Genomic DNA, 20,125 nt, shown 5'->3' with positions numbered 1-20,125 from the left:
GGGAAATTAAAGAGAGGGTAGCCGTGTTTAATCTCTTCTCTGTAATGCTCATTTACCAAACAAAATGCACTACATTTGATGGTATTTCTTCTAACAGTATAAATGAAAGAATGGCCAGTAGTATTATATGTTTCAAAATCTGCAGTGCTTTACAGAGGGCTAGATCTGCCCTCCAAAAAAAAAAAAAAAAAAAATGCCAACTCCACAAAGGGAAAAAGAAACTCCATTTTAAATTACAAAATAGATGGACAAGTGAGTGAGATAAGGATTCACCTTCCTTGACTTGTTCTTACTGTGGCCTCCTTAATTACAAAGAGAAGTTGTCTAATAATAATAATAATTAATAATATTGTAGTTTGGGCTTCTTGCTCCTTTTCTGAGCATGATCAACAAGCATTTTTGTATGCAGTGTTGTTGTAGCCATCTTGGTCCCAGGATATTAGCGACTAGGTGGGTGAGGTAATATTACCTAATCCACCATGCATTACTGTGTCAACCAGGCAGCTGTCAGTTTCCCCTATTCTGTGGAGGGCAGCGAGTATAGGATCCACTAATTTTGTTTGGAATTGAATACATCATGATCTCTCTAGTAACTGATCTGCTGCTGTAAACTGACCTAGTCACCAGCCTTCACTTGGAATTTAGTCCTGGCAGGGTAGACTGCTGTAGGCTCAACTGAGGTAGAAATGTGGCAAACAGACCTTTCATCATGTGTGATGAGCATGACAGCAGGCTTCTAGATGACTGTTTGCAGCCATTTGGCTACTAATAATGTCAAACTAGCAGCAGATTAGGGGAATAGAAGTCCTGAGAAGATGAGCCATGTTAGTGGCCTCACATCTTAGATGTGTAACAGTCTTTTAAAAAAAAATATAGAAATCTAAAACGGAATGAAAGCCTTAACAGAAGGTCTAATGCAGAAAATAAAGTCCTGTTGCTCAGCTTAGATCTCTTGTTCCTAAGGGTATGTCTACACTATGATATTAGGTCGATTTTATAGAAGTCGATTTTTAGAAACCAATTTTATACAGTCGATTGTGTATGTCCACACTAAGCGCATAAGGTCTGCAGAGTGCGTCCTCACTACCGTGGCTAGCATCGACTTACAGAGGGGTGCACTGTGGGTAGCTATCCCACAGTTCCCGCAGTCTCCGCTGCCCATTGGAATTCTGGGTTAAGTTCCCAATGCCTGGTGGGGCAAAAACATTGTCGCAGGTGGTTTTGGGTAAATGTCGTCAGGCCCCCCTCCCTCCCTCCGTGAAAGCAATGGCAGACAATCGTTTCACACCTTTTTTCCTTGGTTACCTATGCAGACGCCATACCACAGCAAGCACGGAGCCCGCTCAGCTCACCGTCACCGTACATCTCCTGGGTGCTGCTGGCAGACGTGGTACTGCATTGCTTCACAGCAGCAGCTCTTTCCCTTCGCAGCAGACAGTGCAGTAGGACTGATAGCCGTCGTATGTCTCCTGGGTGCTCCTGGCAGACCTCGATGAGGTTGATCAGGGGTGCCTGGACAAACATCGCTATTCTATGTGCACCAAATGGGAGTCAGAGACTCCAGGTCATTCTCTTCTTTAAGTTTCATCTCATGGAGATTCAGTCCTGCCTGCAATATCATGCACACTGGAGGCTTCTGCCTCAGGCTGCTCTCGCAGCCAGCAGCACTGCGTGGTCGCACCTACCCCAGCCTACCCTTGCTCCCATGGCTCATGAAGCCTGGACAGTAGTAAGCGGGAGACATTTATGGCGGGGTGGGAGGTTAAGGCAAATAGCCTGGCATCCGATTTTGAGCACCCAGACACCAGGGCGATTAGAAGAGCACAGCAAGGTGCATTGCATATCAGAGAGGCTTTGAAAACCAGTTTCATGACTGGCCAGGCTTCGGTGTGACAGTTGTGTGTGTTTCTCCTTGATGCAAACCCGCCCCCTTTGTTGATTTTAATTCCCTGTAAGCCAACCACCCTCCCCCCTTTGAAATAAAGTAACTATTGTTTTGAAACCATGCATTCTTTCTTTATTAATTTAAAAAAGAGAGATAATGGACAAAGTAGCCCGGGTGGGGTGGGAGAGGAGGGAAGGACAAGGCCACATTGCTTATTGTAGCCACACTAAAAATCAAACTGTTTGAATGACAGCCTTCTATTGCTTGGGCCATCCTCTGTAGTAGAGTAGCTGGGTGCTCGGAGCCTCCCCTCCGCATTCTTGGGCGTCTGGGTGAGGAGGCTATGGAACATGGGGAGGAGGGTAGGCAGTTATACAGTCGATGCAGCGGGGGTCTGTGCTCTTGTTGGCTTTCCTGAAGCTCCAACAGATGCTTCATGTCCGTTTGCTCCCCCATTAGCCTCAGCATCGCGTCCTGCCTCCACTCTTTGCGCTCACTTAATTCTTTCCTGGCCTCTGCCACTGAATGCCTCCATGCATCAAGCTGTGCCCTGTCAGTGTGGGAGGACTGCATGAGCTCGGAAAACATGTCATCGCAAGTGCGTTTTTTTCACTTTCTAATCTGTGATAACCTGAGGAACAGAGATGATACGGGGAGCATAGAAACATTCTACGCTCTACCATTCTGAGGGGACTGCATGGTCATCTGTGCTGCTGAGTGCTGGTGAGTTCGCCACGCTGACCAAACAGGAAATGAAATTCAAAAGTTTCTGGGGTTTTCCTGCGTACCTGGCTAGTGCATCAGAGTTCAAAGTGCTGTCCAGAGCTGTCACAATGGAGCACTCTGGGATAACTCCTGGAGGCCAATACCATCAATTTGTGTCTGAACTACCCCAAATTCGACCCAGCAAGGTCGATTTTAGCGCTACTCCCCTTGTTGGGGAGCACAGAAGTCGATTTTAAGAGCCCTTCAGGTCGGCAGAACAGGGTTGGTTGCGTGGACACAGTCATTTTTAAATCGGCCTAACATGGCTAAATTCGACCTAACCTCATAGTGTAGACCAGGTCTTATTATTTAAAAAAGAGAAGTTCTCCCTGCCTCTCCAAAACCCACCATGATTGGTGTCTAGTCTTAATTCTCACATTCACTTTTGAACTTTCCTTACCACGGTGTTCACAGTTCTCGCCAATATAACCAGGGCAGCATTTCCAGTGCAAAGAGTTTAAAACCTTCTGCTTCACACGATATACTGGCTTCAAAGTTGCCCTATACCTGGAAAATGAAAAACATGACACTAGGGACCTGATCCTCAACTGGTATAAATCTCCACCAGCTGAGAATATGGTCCTATATTGTACTAGATGGCTAGTACAAAAAATTAAGAAATCAAATAACAACAACATGCATCCATGCTGCTCAACAGAGCATTCTGACAGTAGTGAGAGTGCTCTTTTCCACCTCCATGAACTGTGATTTGATTTTCATATTTTTTTTTAAGTAAACCCCTCGCCACAGGCCTCTTGCAAAAAAGAAGTATCATTGTGATAGTTATAAAGGAGTCCAGTGTTAGCAACTGAATGTTAGTTTCCGTAGTGTCTTGCAAATGTAAAGCCAGTCACACTCAGAGGTGGAGATTACCATTTGTTAATTCGCAGAGCTCCAACAACTTGTTCCACTCTGTACAGTAGAACCTCAGAGTTAGGAATAGGGTGACCAGACAGCAAGTGTGAAAAATCGGGACAGGAGGTGGGGGAGAATAGGAGCCTATATAAGAAAAAGACCCAAAAATTGGGACTGTCCCATAAAATAGGGACATCTGGTCACCCTAGTTAGGAACACCTCAGGAATGAAGGTTGTTCATAACTCTCAAATGTTCGTAACTGTGAACAAAACATTATGGCTGTTCTTTCAAAAGTTTACAACTGAACATTGATTTAATACAGCTTTGAAACTTTACTATGCAGAAGAAAAATGCTGCTTTCCCTTAATTTTTTTTAGTAGTTTACATTTAACACAATACTATATTTGCCTTTCTTCCTCCCCCCCCCCCCCCCCCATCTCTGCTACTGCCTGATTGTGTACTACAAATGAGGTGTGTGGTTGACTGGTCAGTTTGTAACTCTGGTGTTTGTAACTCTGAAGTTCTACTGTAATTGCTTCCACAAGTGTTGGAGTTAGACTAAATTCCAGAAGTGTTGTGGTCTCCTATATGGTGGCCTTAACGGGACCCACAATTGCAGTTTTTGTTGTTGGTGTATCGATCAGAAACACCACTGAAGGGTTATACGTTCAGGTCCAAATTTCACTCAAAATCAAAATGCCAACTGGAATAGCTTGTGACTTTTAAAAACAAATTATAATAGAAACTAATTTAAACAGACATTCTACTGCCGTTTGCAGCACAACGCTAGTACCAGAGAAAATTTAAAACTGGCTTGAAACAGGCTATAAACAAACACAAAATTGGACAGTCTACTTTCATTGTTCAGAGCAATGGACAAATTAATGCATGAATAACTTATAAATAAGATTTTTTTTAAAATGTAATAAATTAATAACATGGGTGAGAATGTGTGGGTGGATATTAAGTGTATTATTTTTAACCAGAAAGTCTCTCTTTCAGCCAGTGTTTCCCCAAACACTGTCAAATGTACCAGTATTGGTACCTCAAGCTCTTGCCACTGTTCCTTGCACAGACATCATCTTCTCAGGAAATAGTACCCAATGCAATCTTAGGATCTAAACCTGCAGACACTTACACTGTGCTTAATTTTATGCATTGTGAGTAGTCTTATTGAAGGCAATGGAGACATATTGCATAGAAATACGCATGTGTAAGAGTTTGCCATTAAGGATCAGGGTCTTAATGATCTCTGACTTCAGCCTTTCTTATCTGTGACTTCAGCCTTTCTTTGAATGTGTTTAAGCACAGATCAGTTCAGAATGCCTCAGTTCAGTTAGTGACTCCCTTAGTAGAGGACTCTTCCCTCAATTAATGATGCCTAAGCTATATTCAGATTACACACAAGCACATATGATTTAGGAGTACAAGTCCCAATTGGGTTTGAATGGGACTTGTGCTTCTACGGGTATGTCTTCTCTGCAAAACAAAGTACATTCTTAACCTGTGTTAGCTAACACAAGTTGAAATAGTAGTGAACACAAGGCAACTTGGCTTTTAATTTCAGTTAACAGCTTGTGTGAAAGCCTATAGAGGAGCCTGCGGTTGAATTTGAGCTGCTAGCCTGAGTTAAATGCTGAGTTGCCAAGTCTTCACTGTTACTTTAACACACATTGGCAAACCCAAGTTAAGAACACACTTTCTTTTGCAGTGAATACGTACGCTAAGTCACTTAAGAACTTTTGAAAATCTCACCCTGAATACGTAAAAGAAGAAGGTTTAGCTGCCTCCACTGGTCTTACTGAAGCCAACAAAGAAGCAGATAATGGGAACATTAAAAAAATATTCCTTGGGTTCTCTAATTTTGAGGTATATAAAAAGGCAGGATGTTGGGGCTGCTTGTTTTATTTTACTGTAACACATTCTCCTAACCCATCACGTTGACCCTTTCACCCTTCTCTTTGATCCTTCCACTGGCTTCCAACCCTTTGCTATCACATCAAACAAACTGCTTTTTTCATTTTCAAGACCCTTCATGGTCAAACCCCACCCTACCTATCAACTGTTGATGCTCACTGCCAGTTGGCCTATGATGCAAGCCCCCACTGCCAACTTTTTCAATTTTCAAACAAACACCTTCATGCTTTCTCCTGTGCAGCCCCTCATGCTTGGGAGGCACTCTCTGTAAACACTGGCAAAGCTACCTCATTGCCCTCCATTCAAACCCCTCCTCAAAAATCTCATTTCTGTGACTAGTACAAAAAACTTGACAATGAGGAGGCTTCTGGTGTGCAGAGACTGGCCAATATTGCGTCACTGTTTACTTGAGCTCTGCCATCTGTCTATACCCAACTGTTGCCTCTTGGCTGATACTTGTAAGTTCCTTGGGACAGGCCCATCTCTTTGTTTTGTGTTTGTACAGTGCCTAACGCAGCATGGTCCTGGGCACTACCATAATACAAATAATAATACCACTAAGGATACTTACATGATTTTCTGGCAGTCTGGGGCTCCATTTGAACAAGGCTGCTGTGATTTAATCACATATTTCTCTTTCTTGCAGGCAGCTGTGTATGTCACCAGCTGGGACTTCATGAAGGAACACCAATGCCTGGGAGAGGAAAGCACAGGGAAGGAACTTGAAAGGAAAGATTTAAAAAATCCCTGTTGATAACAGCAATGCAAAGGAAGTGTGCCATTCAGAGGGGCCTCCTTTTCAAGCTGAAAGATGACAAGGGCCGGCTCTAGGCATCAGCAGAACAAGCAGGTGCTTGGGGCGGCACATTTCTAGGGGTGACATTCCGGCGCCGGCCCTGCCGCCCCTAGAAATGTGTCCCCGCCGCCCCAGCTCTGCCTCTGCCTGCTCGCCTGAGCGCCCCGCAGCCGCCCCTCTGCTTCTCCCCCCTCCCTCCCAGGCTTGCTGCGCACGAAACAGCTGTTTGGCGCGGCAAGCCTGAGGCTGGAGGGAGGAGAAGCCGGGCGGTGGCGCACGCCGGGGAGGGAGCGGAGGTGAGCTGGGGTGGGGAGCGGTTCCTCTACCCCCTCCCCTCCGCTTGCTCCCCTGAACGCGCTGCCTCTCCCTCGCCTGAGAGAGAGGGAGGGGGAAGAAGCGGAGCAGGCGGAGCGGAGGTGAGCTACTGCGAGGGGGAGCCGCAGGAAGCAGTGGGGGAAATGCTGCACGCCTGGGGGAGGGACAAAAAAAAAAAAGCTGCTTGGCCAAAATTTTTTTTGCTTGGGGCTGCAAAAATCCTAGAGCCGGCCCTGCCAGGGAAAATGGAAATTTCTGCCAAAGCTTTTCTTTGTACTTAATTTGCTTTGGTCTGGGATGGTAATGTGTATTAGTGTTCAATACAAAGAAGGAGTCTCTGAATTTTGGGACATTATCATGACCTTGAGCCATGTTTCCAACCCTCTCAATTTTGGTTTCAGTTTGCAGGCTCAAAGCTTTACCTGCAAGTATTTTATTGGCTGACTGAGGTCATTTAGACCTCAAATAACTTGACTGGCATGTTGAATCAGGTCGTTAGGCATCTAAATGGTATCAATTTTGGATATACAAGGGGAGACTGCTTCTGAAAATCTAAGGCCCTAGATAACTATAAACTCCACTAATAGACTGTTCCTAGACCATTATTTTGTTTAATGTTTGTCTTGTTTGATATTAATTACAGCAGCCTTGAAAAAATCCTCTCCCCAAGGGAAAATCATCTTAGAAAAGTGAGTACAGTATCATTTATTTTTTCAGTCTCATGGTCATTCTAAGGGTGGGCAAGTAGATTATGTTTCTGGACATCTACATTCTTATGATAATTTTACACAGCATGTCTCTATTTCCAAGGCTTTATAATCCACCCTGGACAGTTGCTCTGAACTGAAAATTTCATAGGTGAGGCCAATAACTAAATGTAACAACAAAAATGGAGAGGGCAGGGAAAAGGTCAAAGTGGGAAGGAAGAGGAATCAGTTTACACATGAACTTGAATAAGAAATTGAACTAACAACATCATCCTGGGAAAATCAGCTTGTAATTAGTGTTAAAATGGAAGCATGTTCAACATCCTAGTTCAGATAGCATTTATGCAAGAAGGTTCAGCAATTATTCAAACGGTAAGGGAACCAAGCAACAACACCACCAATTCAGTAATGAACAGAAATGGCACCATGTCAGTTTAGCGCTTGTAAAAAGGAGCAAGAGAGATAAGTGGGTCCCAAATGGCAAGGAAACTGGGCTCCCTGCCTAGCATTCTAGCTGTAATAATTTCCAGAGGAAGAGTCTATTGAACCAGCCGTAACATTTTACAGACCATATTTCTATAGACAGTCTAGTGCCTTTTGTTTAATTAACACAGGTCTCCATCAATGTGGCTATTTCACATATCCAATGCCAGTTTTTCACCAAAAATAACACAAGAATATTACATGCAGTGTTAACTCCACAAGAACTGACTCACAAAGGCTAGGCTCTCTAAGCGTCCATTAACCAAACAGGCTGGAAAGTTGACGAACTAAGAGGCTACTGTCTCAACAACCTAATGAACAGTGTCCCCCTAGGGAAGTATTTAAATCTGACTTTTCAATCTAAGATACAGTGTTTTGCAGATGCATTGTGGTACTCTGTCTCATGAAACTCGGCATTTATGACACAGGAATCACTTGGCGAAATTCTATGGGCCTGTGTTACCCAGGAGTTCTACATGATCCCAATGGTCCCATCTGGTCTTAAGATCTATGAAGTAACCTGTCTCCCAGTGGGCAGGTTACTTGAATTCTGCCTTTTGAACCATAAGAGTTGCAAATGAAACTTGACATGCTCAGGGGCAGAACTGTAACAATTCCTTTGAAACAGAGCCTCATCCATTGTTATTCACAGCATCACCTTCTGGAGATTAAGGTTGTTAGAAGATCAGTTTCAAACAGATTTGTGGTTTTCATCATTTCCTAGTGGATGAGTATTCCCATTAGAAAAAAACACCTCTACAAGTGACATTAATTAGCAATCTTGGGCCAAGTACCAAATGAGCCATGGAGCCTGAATTACCCTGTATTTTTAGAAGTGACTACTGTCATGCTGTCTGGAGTGACTCATAAGCAAGAATACCAACCTCAGGACAGACTGTTAAGAAGCAGGGCACAAACTCTAAACTGATTGTGAGTTGTATACTTAGATTTCACCAATCAAGTAACAAGTGTAAACTGCTAAGCCACTATACAGCCTCAACATGGATTCACGGACAGTCTCCTGGGCATTCCAATCTTCCTTGCCACCTAGGCAAGCTTGACTCTGTGAAAGATGGTCACTTTACACCAAAGATCACAAAATATTCAGGTTACTTTCAGTCCCAAAGGACCAATAACTTACCCAGGTCAATTTGCACTCTAGAACTCACACCAAAGAGAACACTTGTAGCTAATCCTATAGTAAACTAAGGATTAGCTCTGAAAAAGAAATAAGAGTATTTACCAGGTTAAAGCAGGTAACATACATACAAATGAGTTACAATATTCGGTTCCAAAAAATAACAGAAACTTCTATAATAAGCAAACTTTGTGTCCTTTAGGGCTAACCCAAGCTAAACTGTTAGAGACTCCTCACCCCTCAGAGTCCAGGCAGCAAAGGAATCATAATTTCTCTTTTAACAAGCCTTTTTATTCCCTTCCCCCAGAATTCAAACCGATGGGATAAGTGCCTCTGCACTTAACCTCTTCATGGGTGGATGGAGGGGAGCAATCAACAAAGTCTTTGTTCTACAATGGCCCATTTGGATTCAATAGTCTTTCCTGATGAGCAGGAGATAACACCTTCTGTAGGAATTCCCCATTTTGCATTAGGTGAAGTTTGGTTTTTTTTCCTTTTTGGTGAGTTACATAGGCCATGTCTGCACTACAGAGTTTGTTGACAAAAGTTATGCCACTTTAATTAAAGCACTTTAATTAACATGCTGTTGCATGTCCACACTATGCTCCTTGTGTCGGCAGCGCACATGCACACTAGCAGCTCTTGCATTGACAAAGAGAGCAGTGCACTGTGGGTAGATACCTCACTGTGCAACTGGCTGCAGGGTGCTTTGGGAAGGGTTTTCTATGCCTCAGGGGGCAGGTACAGCATCACATGATGCAGGTTTCTCAATCCCATTGTTCCATGGGCATCCTACTAGATTGCCAGCTGCTTTTCTATTGAAGTATGGGGGAGGGGAGAGGTGGAGAGTGTGTGTGTGGAGAGTGAGAAACAAAGTGTGTGTTGGGAAGTGTGTGAGAGACTGTGTGGGGAGAGTGTGTATATGTGAGAGAGACAGTGTGTGTTGGGGAAGTGTGTGGTGTGTGTTGGGGGACAGTGTGTTGGCATGCTGTCTCTCTAAGTTCAGACAGCAGCCTGAGCATCCAATCCTGCAGGGGGGGGGCAACAACCCCCCCAACCCCTGGCTCTGCACAGCAGAGCAGTCTCTCCCCTCCCTGCCCCTGCAGCAGCAGCTTGCTCTGCCTGCCTGCCAATTCCATATTAATGGTTCTATGATTCCGAGTTCTCCCATAGCTGCTCAGCTGCCAGGAGCAGCATCCTCAGCAGCTCTGTGAGCATTCCAGGCTGAGGAATGTCAAATCTTCCTGGAGCTTTGAAAGGGGAGGGGTGCATGGCTGCAGGGCAATTGAGTTCAAAACAGTGAGCAGAGTGGTCACGGTGGGTACTGTGGAATATTGAAGGAGGCCAGTTATGGTGACATAGCAAACAGCAACGTCTCCACTGACGCTTTGTCACTTTAACTTTGCTGCAAAAAGCTTTATGCCTCTCATCGAGGCAGTTTTATTTTTTCAGCAAAATACCAGAGTTTTGCCACCAAAAGTAGCTTTGTAGTGTGTGCACCTCCACTATTTTGTCAGCAAAAAATGCCTTTTGCCGACAAAACCGTGTAGTGTAGACAAGACCATAGTTTCAGAACAAACATTTTACAGCTATAGAGCAATTTTTTAAAAGGGCTCCAGAGGTGATCCCAGCAATTACAGGCCAGTAAGCCTGACTTCAGTACCAGGCAAACTGGTTGAAACTATAGTAAAGAACAAAATTGTCAAGACACATAGATGAACGTAATTTGTTGGGGAAGAGTCAACACGGTTTTTTTAAAGGGAAATCATGCCTCACCAATCTACTAGAATTCTTTGAGGGGGTCAACAAGCATGTGGACAAGGGGGATCCAGTGGATACAGTGCACTTAGATTTTCGAAAGCCTTTGACAAGGTCCCTCACCAAAGGCTCTTAAGCAAAGTAAGCTGTCATGGGATAAGAGGGAAAGTCCTCTCATGGATCAGTAACTGATTAAAAGATAGGAAACAAAGGGTAGAAATAAATGGTCAGTTTTCAGAATGGAGAGAGGTAAATAATGGTGTCCCCCAGGGGTCTGTACTGGGACCAGTCCTATTCAATATATTCATAAATGATCTGGAAAAGAGTGAGGTGGCAAAATTTGCAGATGATACAAAACTACTCAAGAAGTTAAGTCCCAAGCAGACTGCAAAGAGCTACAACAGGATCTCACAAAACTGGGTGGGCAACAAAATGGCAGATGAAATTCAATGCTGATAAATGCAAAGGTAATGCACATTGGAAAACATAATCCCAACTATACATTTAAAATGATGGGGTCTAAATTAGCTGTTACCACTCAAGAAAGAGATCGTGGAATCATTATAGGTAGTTCGCTGAAAACATCCACACAATGTGCAACAGCAGTCAAAAAAGCGAACAGAATGTTGGGAATCATTAAGAAGGGGACAGATAATAAGACAGAAAATATCATATTTTGTCTATATAAATCCATGGTACACCCACATCTTGAATACTGTATGCAGATGTGGTCGCCCCATCTCAAAAAAGATATATTGGTATTGGAAAAGGTTTAGAAAAGGGCAACAAAAATTATTAGGGGTGTGGAATGGCTTCCATATGAGGAGCAATTAATAAGAGTGGGACTTTTCAGCTTGTAAAAGAAACAACTAAGGGGGGATAGGATGAGGACTATAAAATCATGACTGGTGAGAAGAAAGTAAATAAGGAAGTGTTATGTACTCCTCATAACACAAGAACTAGGGATCACCAAATGAAATTAGTAGGCAGCAGGTTTAAAACAAACAACAGGAAGTATTTTTTCACACAGCGCACAGTGAACCTGCAGAAATCCTTGCCAGAGGATGTTGTGAAGGCCAAGACTATAACAGGGTTCAAAAAAGAACTAGATAAATTCATGGAGGATAGGTCCATCAATGGCTATTATCCAGGATGGGCAGGGATGATGTCTCTAGCCTCTGTTTGCCAGAAGCTGGGAATGGGCGACGGGATGGATCACTCAATGATTACCTGTTCTGTTCATTCCCTCTGGGGCAGCTGGCATTGGCCACTGTTGGAAGACAGGATACTGGGCTAGATGAACCTTTGGTCTGACCCAGTATGGCTGAACAGACAAAGGGAGCAGGTCTGCCCTTTTTATAGAGTCACATTTTTTATCTTAATCTGCAGTTTAACCCTGTTTTACAATCTTCTGGGATTTGGTGTTTAATTTATTATCTTGCGGCATCTGATATGCCACAAAGTAGCACTGTTCACTGCCATATTATATGCCTGTCAAGGTTCCTTCCCCACTCTGAACTCTAGGGTACAGATGTGGGGACCTGCATGAAAACCCCCAAGCTTACTTTTACCAGCTTAGATTAAAACTTCCCCAAGGTACAAACTATTTTACCTTTTGCCCTTGGACTTTATTGCTGCCACCACCAAGTGTCTAACAAATATATAACAGGGAAAGAGCCCACTTGGAAATGTCTTTCCCCCCAAAATCCTCCCCAAACCCTACACCCCCTTTCCTGGGGAAGGCTTGATAAAAATCCTCACCAATTTGCATTGGTGAATACAGACCCAAACCCTTGGATCTTAAGAACAATGAAAAAAGCAATCGGGTTCTTAAAAGAAGAATTTTAATTGAAGAAAAAGTAAAAGAATCACCTCTGTAAAATCAGGATGGTAAATACCTTACAGGGTAATCAGACTCAAAACATAGAGAATCCCTCTAGGCAAAACCTTAAGTTACAAAAAGACACAAAAACAGGAATATACATTCCATTCAGCACAGCTTATTTTATCAGCCATTTCAACAAAACAGAATCTAACGCATATCTAACTAGATTACTTACTAAGTTCTAAGACTCCATTCCTTTTCTGTTCCCGGCAAAAGCATCACACAGACAAAGAACCTTTTTTTCTCCCCCCCTCCAGCTTTGAAAGTATCTTGTCTCCTCATTGGTCATTTTGGTCAGGTGCCAGCAAGGTTATCCTAGCTTCTTAACCCTTTACAGGTGAAAGGGTTTTTCCTCTGGCCAGGAGGGATTTTAAAGGTGTTTACCTTTCCCTTTATATTTATGACAATGCCTGATCCTGCAAACAGTTTTAATAGAGTAATAGAATCCAAGGCCTGAAGGGGCCATTGTGATCATGTAGTCTGACCTCCAGTATAACACAGGTCATAGAACTTCCCCAAAATAATTCCTAGAACAGATATTTAAGAAGAATATCCAATCTTGATTTAAAAATTGTCCATGATGGAGAATCCACCATGACCCTAGTAAATTGTTCCAATGGTTAATTACTCTCTCAGTTAAAAATATATGCCTTATTTCCAGTCTGAATTTGTCTAGCTTCAACTTCCAGCCATTGGATCATGTTATACCTTTGTCTGAAGAACCCATTACAAATATTTGTTCTCCATATAGGTACTTAGGCTGTAATCAAGTCATTCCTTACCATTGTCTCTGTTAAGCTAAATAGATTGAGCTCTTTGAGTGTATCTCTATAAGGCATTTTTTCTAATCCTTTAATCAATGTTGTGGCTCTTTTCTGAGCTCTATCCAATTTATCAACATTATTCTTGAACTGTGGACACTAGAAATGGACACTGTATTCCAGCAGCAGTCGCAACAGTACCAAATACAGAGAACAGAAGTAATACAGCCTCTCTACTCCTACTTGAGGTTCCACTGTTCATGCATCCAAGGCTCACATTAGCCTTTTTGGCCACAGCATTGCAGTGGGAGCTCATGTTCTGCTGACTATCCACTAGGACCCCCAAATCTTTTTCAGAGTCATTGCTTTCCAGGATAGAGTCCCCTACTGTGTAAGTATGATCAACCTTTTTGTTCCTAGGCATATACATTTATGTTTAGCCGTATTAAAACATATTGTTTGCTTGCACCCAACTAACCAAGCTATCCAGATCACTCTGTAGCAGTGATTTGTCCCCTTCATTATTTACCACTCCCCCAATTTTTTGTGTCGTCTGCAAACGTTATCGGTGATGATTTTGTTCTCTTCAGATCATTAATAATTTGTTTTAAATTAGTAAAAATTAGCATAGGGCAGGAACTGATCCCTTCGGGACCCATCTAGAAACATACCTGTTTGATAATGATTCCTCATTTACAATTACTTTTTGAGACCAGGTTTTAATCCATTTAATGTGTGCCATGTTAATTTTATATCATTCTAGTTTGTTAATCAAAATGTCATGCAATACCAAGTCAAATGCCTTACAGAAGTCTAACTGTATTACATCAACACTATTACTTTTATCAACCAAACTTTTAATGTAATAAAAAAATCAAGTTAGTTTGAGAGGATCTATTTTCCATAAACCCATGTTGATTAGCTTTAATTACATTAGCCTCCTTTAATTCTTTGTTAATCGAGTCCCATATTAGGTGCTCCATTATCTTGCCCAGGATTGATGTCAGACTGATAGGTCTATAATTACTCACATCAGTCCGTTGACCTTTTTCAAATATTGGCACAACATTAGCTTTCTTCCCATCTTCTGGAACTTCCCTGGTGTTCCAGTACTTATTGAAAGTCAACATTAATGGTTCAGCAAGCTCCTCACCCAGCTTTTTAAAAACTTTTGGATGCAAGTTATCCAGACCCGCTGATTTTAAAATGTCTGACTTTAGGAGCTGCTGTTTAACATCCTCCTGAGATACTAGTGGAATGATATGACTACATTATCTGTCTTTTTCCCATATACAGAACAGAAAAATTTATTGAATATTTCTGCATTAGGTACTGATAATTCTACCATTACCAATGCCATTGTTAGGATTCTTTTTGTTCCTAATATACTTTTAAAAAGTTGTTCTTGTTGTCCTTAACTCTGCTGGCTGGAGTTTTCTCCTTGTGTCCCTTTGCTTCCCTTATCAATTTTCTATAATTCTAAGCTTCTGATTTATATTTATTACTATCAACTTCCCCTTTGTTCCATCTGTTATATATTTTGTTCCATCTGTTATATATTAATTTTTTATTTTTTATAGCTGCCTTTACTTCCCCTCTAAACTTGGTCAGTTTTTTAACCAATATGGCCTTTCTTGATGATGGGATTGCAGCTTTTAAGGCATCTAGTAAATAGTTCTTAAACAATTCTCAGTTATCATTCACATTTTTCAAATTAAATTCTTCCTCCTAGCTGATCTTGCTCATAATTGTTTTCAGCTTTGTGAAATTGGCCCTTTTAATGCACCAAGTATATATATCACTGGTCCTGACTTTATTCTGTTCAAACTTTATAAATGTGATCAAGTCATGATCACTTGTATCTAAGTTACCATTATTTTTTAGTTTTGTGATGAGTTCTTCTTTATATGTTAAGACAAGGACTAACAGAGAATTCCCGTGTTGGATGCAACATTTCGCTCATGTGAGTAAGTGTGTATAGGATAGAGCCATGTAACTATGGCACTATAGCTTATCTTAAGCCCGGAAAGGTGCTACTGTTCCCTTCATACAATGTGGTGTTTTGATATAAAACTACTTTCCCATAAGAAACCAGCTAGTTACTAAAAACAAAAATAAAATAAAGCCCTGTACAATGCGGTAAATGTCAGATGTGTTGTTTGGAAAGGTCAGGAGACTCTTACACTCCATTATTTCAATGGGGCTTGCATTAAATGAGTACATTGTTTGTCTAGGGAATACGGCTGTGTCTGATAAAGAACAGCAGAACTAAAAAGAAGTATATTTTTTAATGGGAACACAGGAACTAAAGCTTTGATTAGTGTCATACATGGGAAAAGTTTGCCTCAGAGACTCAACTGCAGAAACAATGGGGAACCATGTCAAGCACTAAAGCAAAGACTGACGTCACCTGCCAGGAGAGCAGCTTAGCAATTAGTAGGAGGGAAGGAAGCCAGCACAGGAGTGGAAATGGTATGGGGAACACAGCTGAATGAAAAAGATTTAGACTTCACTGTTAGGAAGGTTCACCAAACCACACTCTTTGGGTTTGTCAGGGTATGCAGAGTATTTTTTGTTCCCTGAGTTTGACACTCTTAGAAAGAAATGTGATTGCTTTTGAGACTTCCGCTATCCCTGACGCTAAACAAAATTATTTTCTTGGAAATCAACATATTCCAGTGGCCCCTGGAATTTGAGGAATCCGGCAGTACTCTGAAAGCTGAGTGGAGATTCAGGGTATGTCTACATAGCAAAAAAAAAAAAACCCACGGCTGGCCCATGCCAGCTGACTTGGGCTCGCGGGGATTGGGTTGCGGGGCTGTTTCACAGTATTGCCAACCTCAACCGTTCAAAAATCATGAGACTCAAAAAAAAAAAAAAAAAAAAAAAATCATGATTGGTCTAACAATCACGAGGTTCTTATAAAAGAAATCATGATTTTTGTATTCGACCTTCTGATTTTTGATCTCCCCCTGTCTATTCCCTGTGTATGTGCGATTAACACAGTACTGTTTACTCTTGCGTATTTATGGAAAGGAAGAGGATTTTGGCTCCTGCAGGAGCTCTCTCAATAATGCAAAGAGCTCTTATTTTTATGCAATTGTGGAGCAGGGCCTGCAGGTATCGCCAGTATCTCTTGCCCTCCCAGACCATGGCAGTCACTTGTTTCCATCGCTGCCAAAGTTTGTGCAGCTCCATGCAGGACATTTTTCACCAATGTGAAAAAGTCACTAGTCTCCCCTAAATGGTCCCCTGCCACTGTTTGGGGCAGAGGGGGAGACAACCACATGAGGAACATTAAAGATTTGCTCGCTGATGAGGAACGTCACGCATAGAGCTGCACAAAACTTTACTTCCCCCCAAAAGTCAATGAATGCCCCATATTTTTTGTGGCCCAGCTATTGCCTCATATCCTGCTGCCCTCCTGCAGGAAGCCCTCACTCAGGATTGGGGGATGCACAGGAAGATGATGGAATCTTAACTCTACCTTACTCCTGGTCAGAAGCAGCAGCAGTGGGAAATGAGAAGGAGGTGCTAGTGGAAGCTGAGCCATTTGGGCAGCACTGCTCCAAGCAGCTGATGAGAGAGGCAATACACAATCATGGCAGAGGAGGTGTATTGAAGTGGCTCCCCAAAACAATGTGCATCCCGTGGCAGTGGGAAGAGGTGGGTCCTGGGGCTGACAAAGATTTTTAACTAAAATTAAGCCTCACTCATCTTGGTAAAAAATCCTGACATTTGAGTGTTCTATCGCAAGATCATGAGTGAGGCTTAATTTTAGTTAAAAATTTCATCTCTCATGATCAATTCATGAGAGTTGGCATGTCTGGTTTCATTGCTGTGTAGATTCAGCTGGAGCCCATGCTCTAGGGCCCTGTGTGGTGGGAGGGAGACTTAGAGGACCTAGGACTTGTCTACAGCTTCACCTCTGTAGCACTTCAGAGAAGATACTACGTTTTCCAACAAGAGGGCTTCTCTTGTCAGCCCTGAGAGACAGTAGCTAGGTCAATGGGAGAATTCTCCTGTCAACCTAGCGCTCTCAGTCAGTTTAACTGCATCACTCAGGGTGTGGACTTTCAGATCCCTAAGTGACACAAGCTATACTGATACAATTTGAAAGTGTAGACCATGCCATAGAAATGTCTGCTTTTCACTGGACTACACCGTAGGCCAAATCCTGAAGTCTTTATCCTGTCCTTACTCACTGAAGGCCAGATTCTCAGCTGGCATCAATCAGGGTAGTTCAGCTGAAGTCAACAGAGCGACGCCAATTTACTCCAGCTGAGGATCATCATTTGGCTCAAATAGCTTTGACTGATAAAGGATGATATAAAAACTGAAAGAGGCTTGAAATCAGTGGGAACTGGGCACCTAAATACCTTTGAGGATTTGGACCTTACTGCTGAAATCAGAGCTGAAAGCCTGGGCTGGGTCCTGTGTGCTTTGCAAGTCAGAATTGGGAGAGGCTTTCCCGCTCAGAGACTCACTACATTCTTCTGAGCTAACAATGCAACTTTGCTCAACTGCCAACTCTAACTAGTATTGGATCCATTCTGTGTGAAGTCTGCCAGGTTCAGGCAGGGATGTGCAATCATGTGGAAACCTGCATTTAAAATAGGACTCTTTTGCTCTAGTGCTTTTGTTCTTTCCCAGTGAAAACAATCCACACCCCATGAGTCATCATCATCTGTGCTGATTTGTTTACCCCTCCCAGATACTGCTCCAAAACAACAAGTTCCTTATGAGTTGTTAATCTAAAACAATGCATGCACGGGGTGGCGTGAGGGGAGTAACTGACTGCACATATATTTATTCAAAAGTGTCCAGATTCAGTAGGTATTCCAGTTATCAGCCTGAAACCCTCATAAACAGATCACAAAACAGACCTGGTGAGCAGACAGTTCCAAATCACCTGCGCTGCAGACTCTGCAGTGGTCCTCTATGAGCTATTAGACCAGCACAGAAGAGCCAGAGCTCAGTGCACTACTGCCTTGACTCCTGCTGGTTGCTCCCCTCCTTCAGCAAGGCCAAAACCACCCCCTTTACCAGGGGCTGGGAGAAGGCCTATATGGGTAGATATGTAGCAGCAGTGAACACCCCACTATACCAGAGGTATGTTTAAACCCACTTTAAACTGTTCAAGTGAAGTAAAGGAGAATTGGGGTCAGTAATAGGTAAGGCCTGCTGCTTATTTTGAACAGTTACCAGCATTAAAGCTGGATGAATAGGGATTAAAATACTTGCAAATAGTTTGACAGCTGCTAAATAGAATTTCTCTTTGACGGCATTCACACCCTTCTGTTCACTTCTCCATTCTTTGGAGTTAACCTTGATTTAGGCATTTCCTGACTTTCGAGCGCTTACCAGTGGAACCTGAAGGTTGCATGAGTGTCACATTTTGTATTTAATCACCATATCTTTTCTTGTTGTCCTGTTCCATAAAGTTTACAACTCATCTTTCAACAGAGGGTCATTTTTCAAGTTGGTATTGAAGTGCAGTATAGGCAGATGAGCAAGCAGTTTAGCCTTTTATTGCAATTATTTTGCCTAGCTCTTTTCAACAGTTTCCTTTCAGGGTATGGTTTGTATTAAGAAAAATCCCCAGGTTTCATTAGGATCAAGGATAAAAGTTTATTTCTGATATTAAAGGAGCAACTTAGAGGTCTATAAGGGCCTGAGCCAAAACTCACAGAAGACGATGGGAGTCTTTCCATTGACTTCACTGGCTATGGATTAGGCCCTAAATGTTCCCAGAATAGCTCTCAAAGTGAGCCAAATTGTTTCCTTATTCAGCTTGTTTATGGGATCACAAAAACTTTGTGTTCTACGTCTACATTTTTTTTTCTGGGCTTCCTGTGAAACTGTGTCTAGGTTTATTCATTGGATAGACTAATTTTATGGCTGGTCTAACGCCATCTGCTTTTCATTCCCTCCTGAACAGTTTCACTTTGATTCAAGTCACTGCCTGACAAATGGGCAGGAATAAGACAGACTTTCTGTTGATGGAATAAGTGGGAAAGGCTTCTCTGCAGCGTGGTGGAAAGCAATGTTTGGTTCACATCTGCAGGCGAAGGCATTGCCTTCTGCACTCACCAGCAACCCAGTGCCACAAATAGTTGGATATTTTAGTTGTTTTTCATGTTTTGCAGTCTGTGCTGAACCCAAGCATTGGGCCAAATTAATGCCTGGTGTAACTTTACTGACAGAGTTACACCACGAATAAATGTGACCCATTATCTGTTATTACTCCATTAGATACCGCTTCTCAGTTACTTTCTCAGTTCTGCTTGTTGAATGTATTCTCAAAACATATGTGCCCATCTTTTAGTTTACTTTAATCCAAGTGTCCTGCCTTTTCCACATAACCATTAGTCTCTTACTTCAGCAGCAAATCTAGGTGTCTCTCGGGCTCCGCATCCTGCAAACATTTAGGTTTGTCTTTATTAGGAAAAAAAGTGTATTCTTCACTCATGTGAACTCACTTGAGCTAAAACTCTAGTGAAGACAAGGTGGTTTGTAGTTTTGACACAAGTTAACAGATCAAGGTAAACACTTGGTTCCCCTGTAGTCTTTAATTTGACCTGCTAACACATGTGAAAAATGGAGGTTACTTATCTGTGACTGGAATTTCTTTGAGATGCGGTCTCCATCCGTGGGAATGCATGTGAGCCATGCGCCCAAGATTAGAAATTCTAACAAGCATTGTCTGTTGGCCTACACGTGCTCAGTAGTTCTTCTTGTTCTAGGCTGAGGGCTTAAGAAGCAGCATGGGCCGACACTTCTCCAGTTCCTCTTCTTACCGCGAATCCAGTAAGATGCAAACTGAGGGGAAGGAGGGCAGGTAGTGGGTTACAAATAG

At 42.4% G+C, this 20,125-nt stretch overlaps 1 protein-coding gene across 1 annotated transcript in view; it reads right to left on the bottom strand.

Annotated features, from left to right (window-relative positions):
• MMRN2 (multimerin 2) overlaps positions 1–20,125 on the bottom strand; it is a 50,959-nt gene that overhangs the window by 14,309 nt on the left and 16,525 nt on the right. Inside the window, exons 2-3 of the mRNA XM_077823292.1 lie at positions 5,995–6,117; positions 3,051–3,157 (exon numbers count right to left, since the gene is read on the bottom strand). Coding sequence (XP_077679418.1) covers positions 3,051–3,157; positions 5,995–6,117 — 230 coding nt within the window. The remainder of the gene's footprint in view (positions 1–3,050; positions 3,158–5,994; positions 6,118–20,125) is intronic.

Source organism: Eretmochelys imbricata, chromosome 7 (assembly GCF_965152235.1).
Source record: "Eretmochelys imbricata isolate rEreImb1 chromosome 7, rEreImb1.hap1, whole genome shotgun sequence".
NCBI lineage: Eukaryota > Metazoa > Chordata > Testudines > Cheloniidae > Eretmochelys > Eretmochelys imbricata.
The sequence above is the reverse complement of the archived record's forward strand: the minus strand, read 5'-3'. Positions and strand labels throughout refer to the sequence as shown.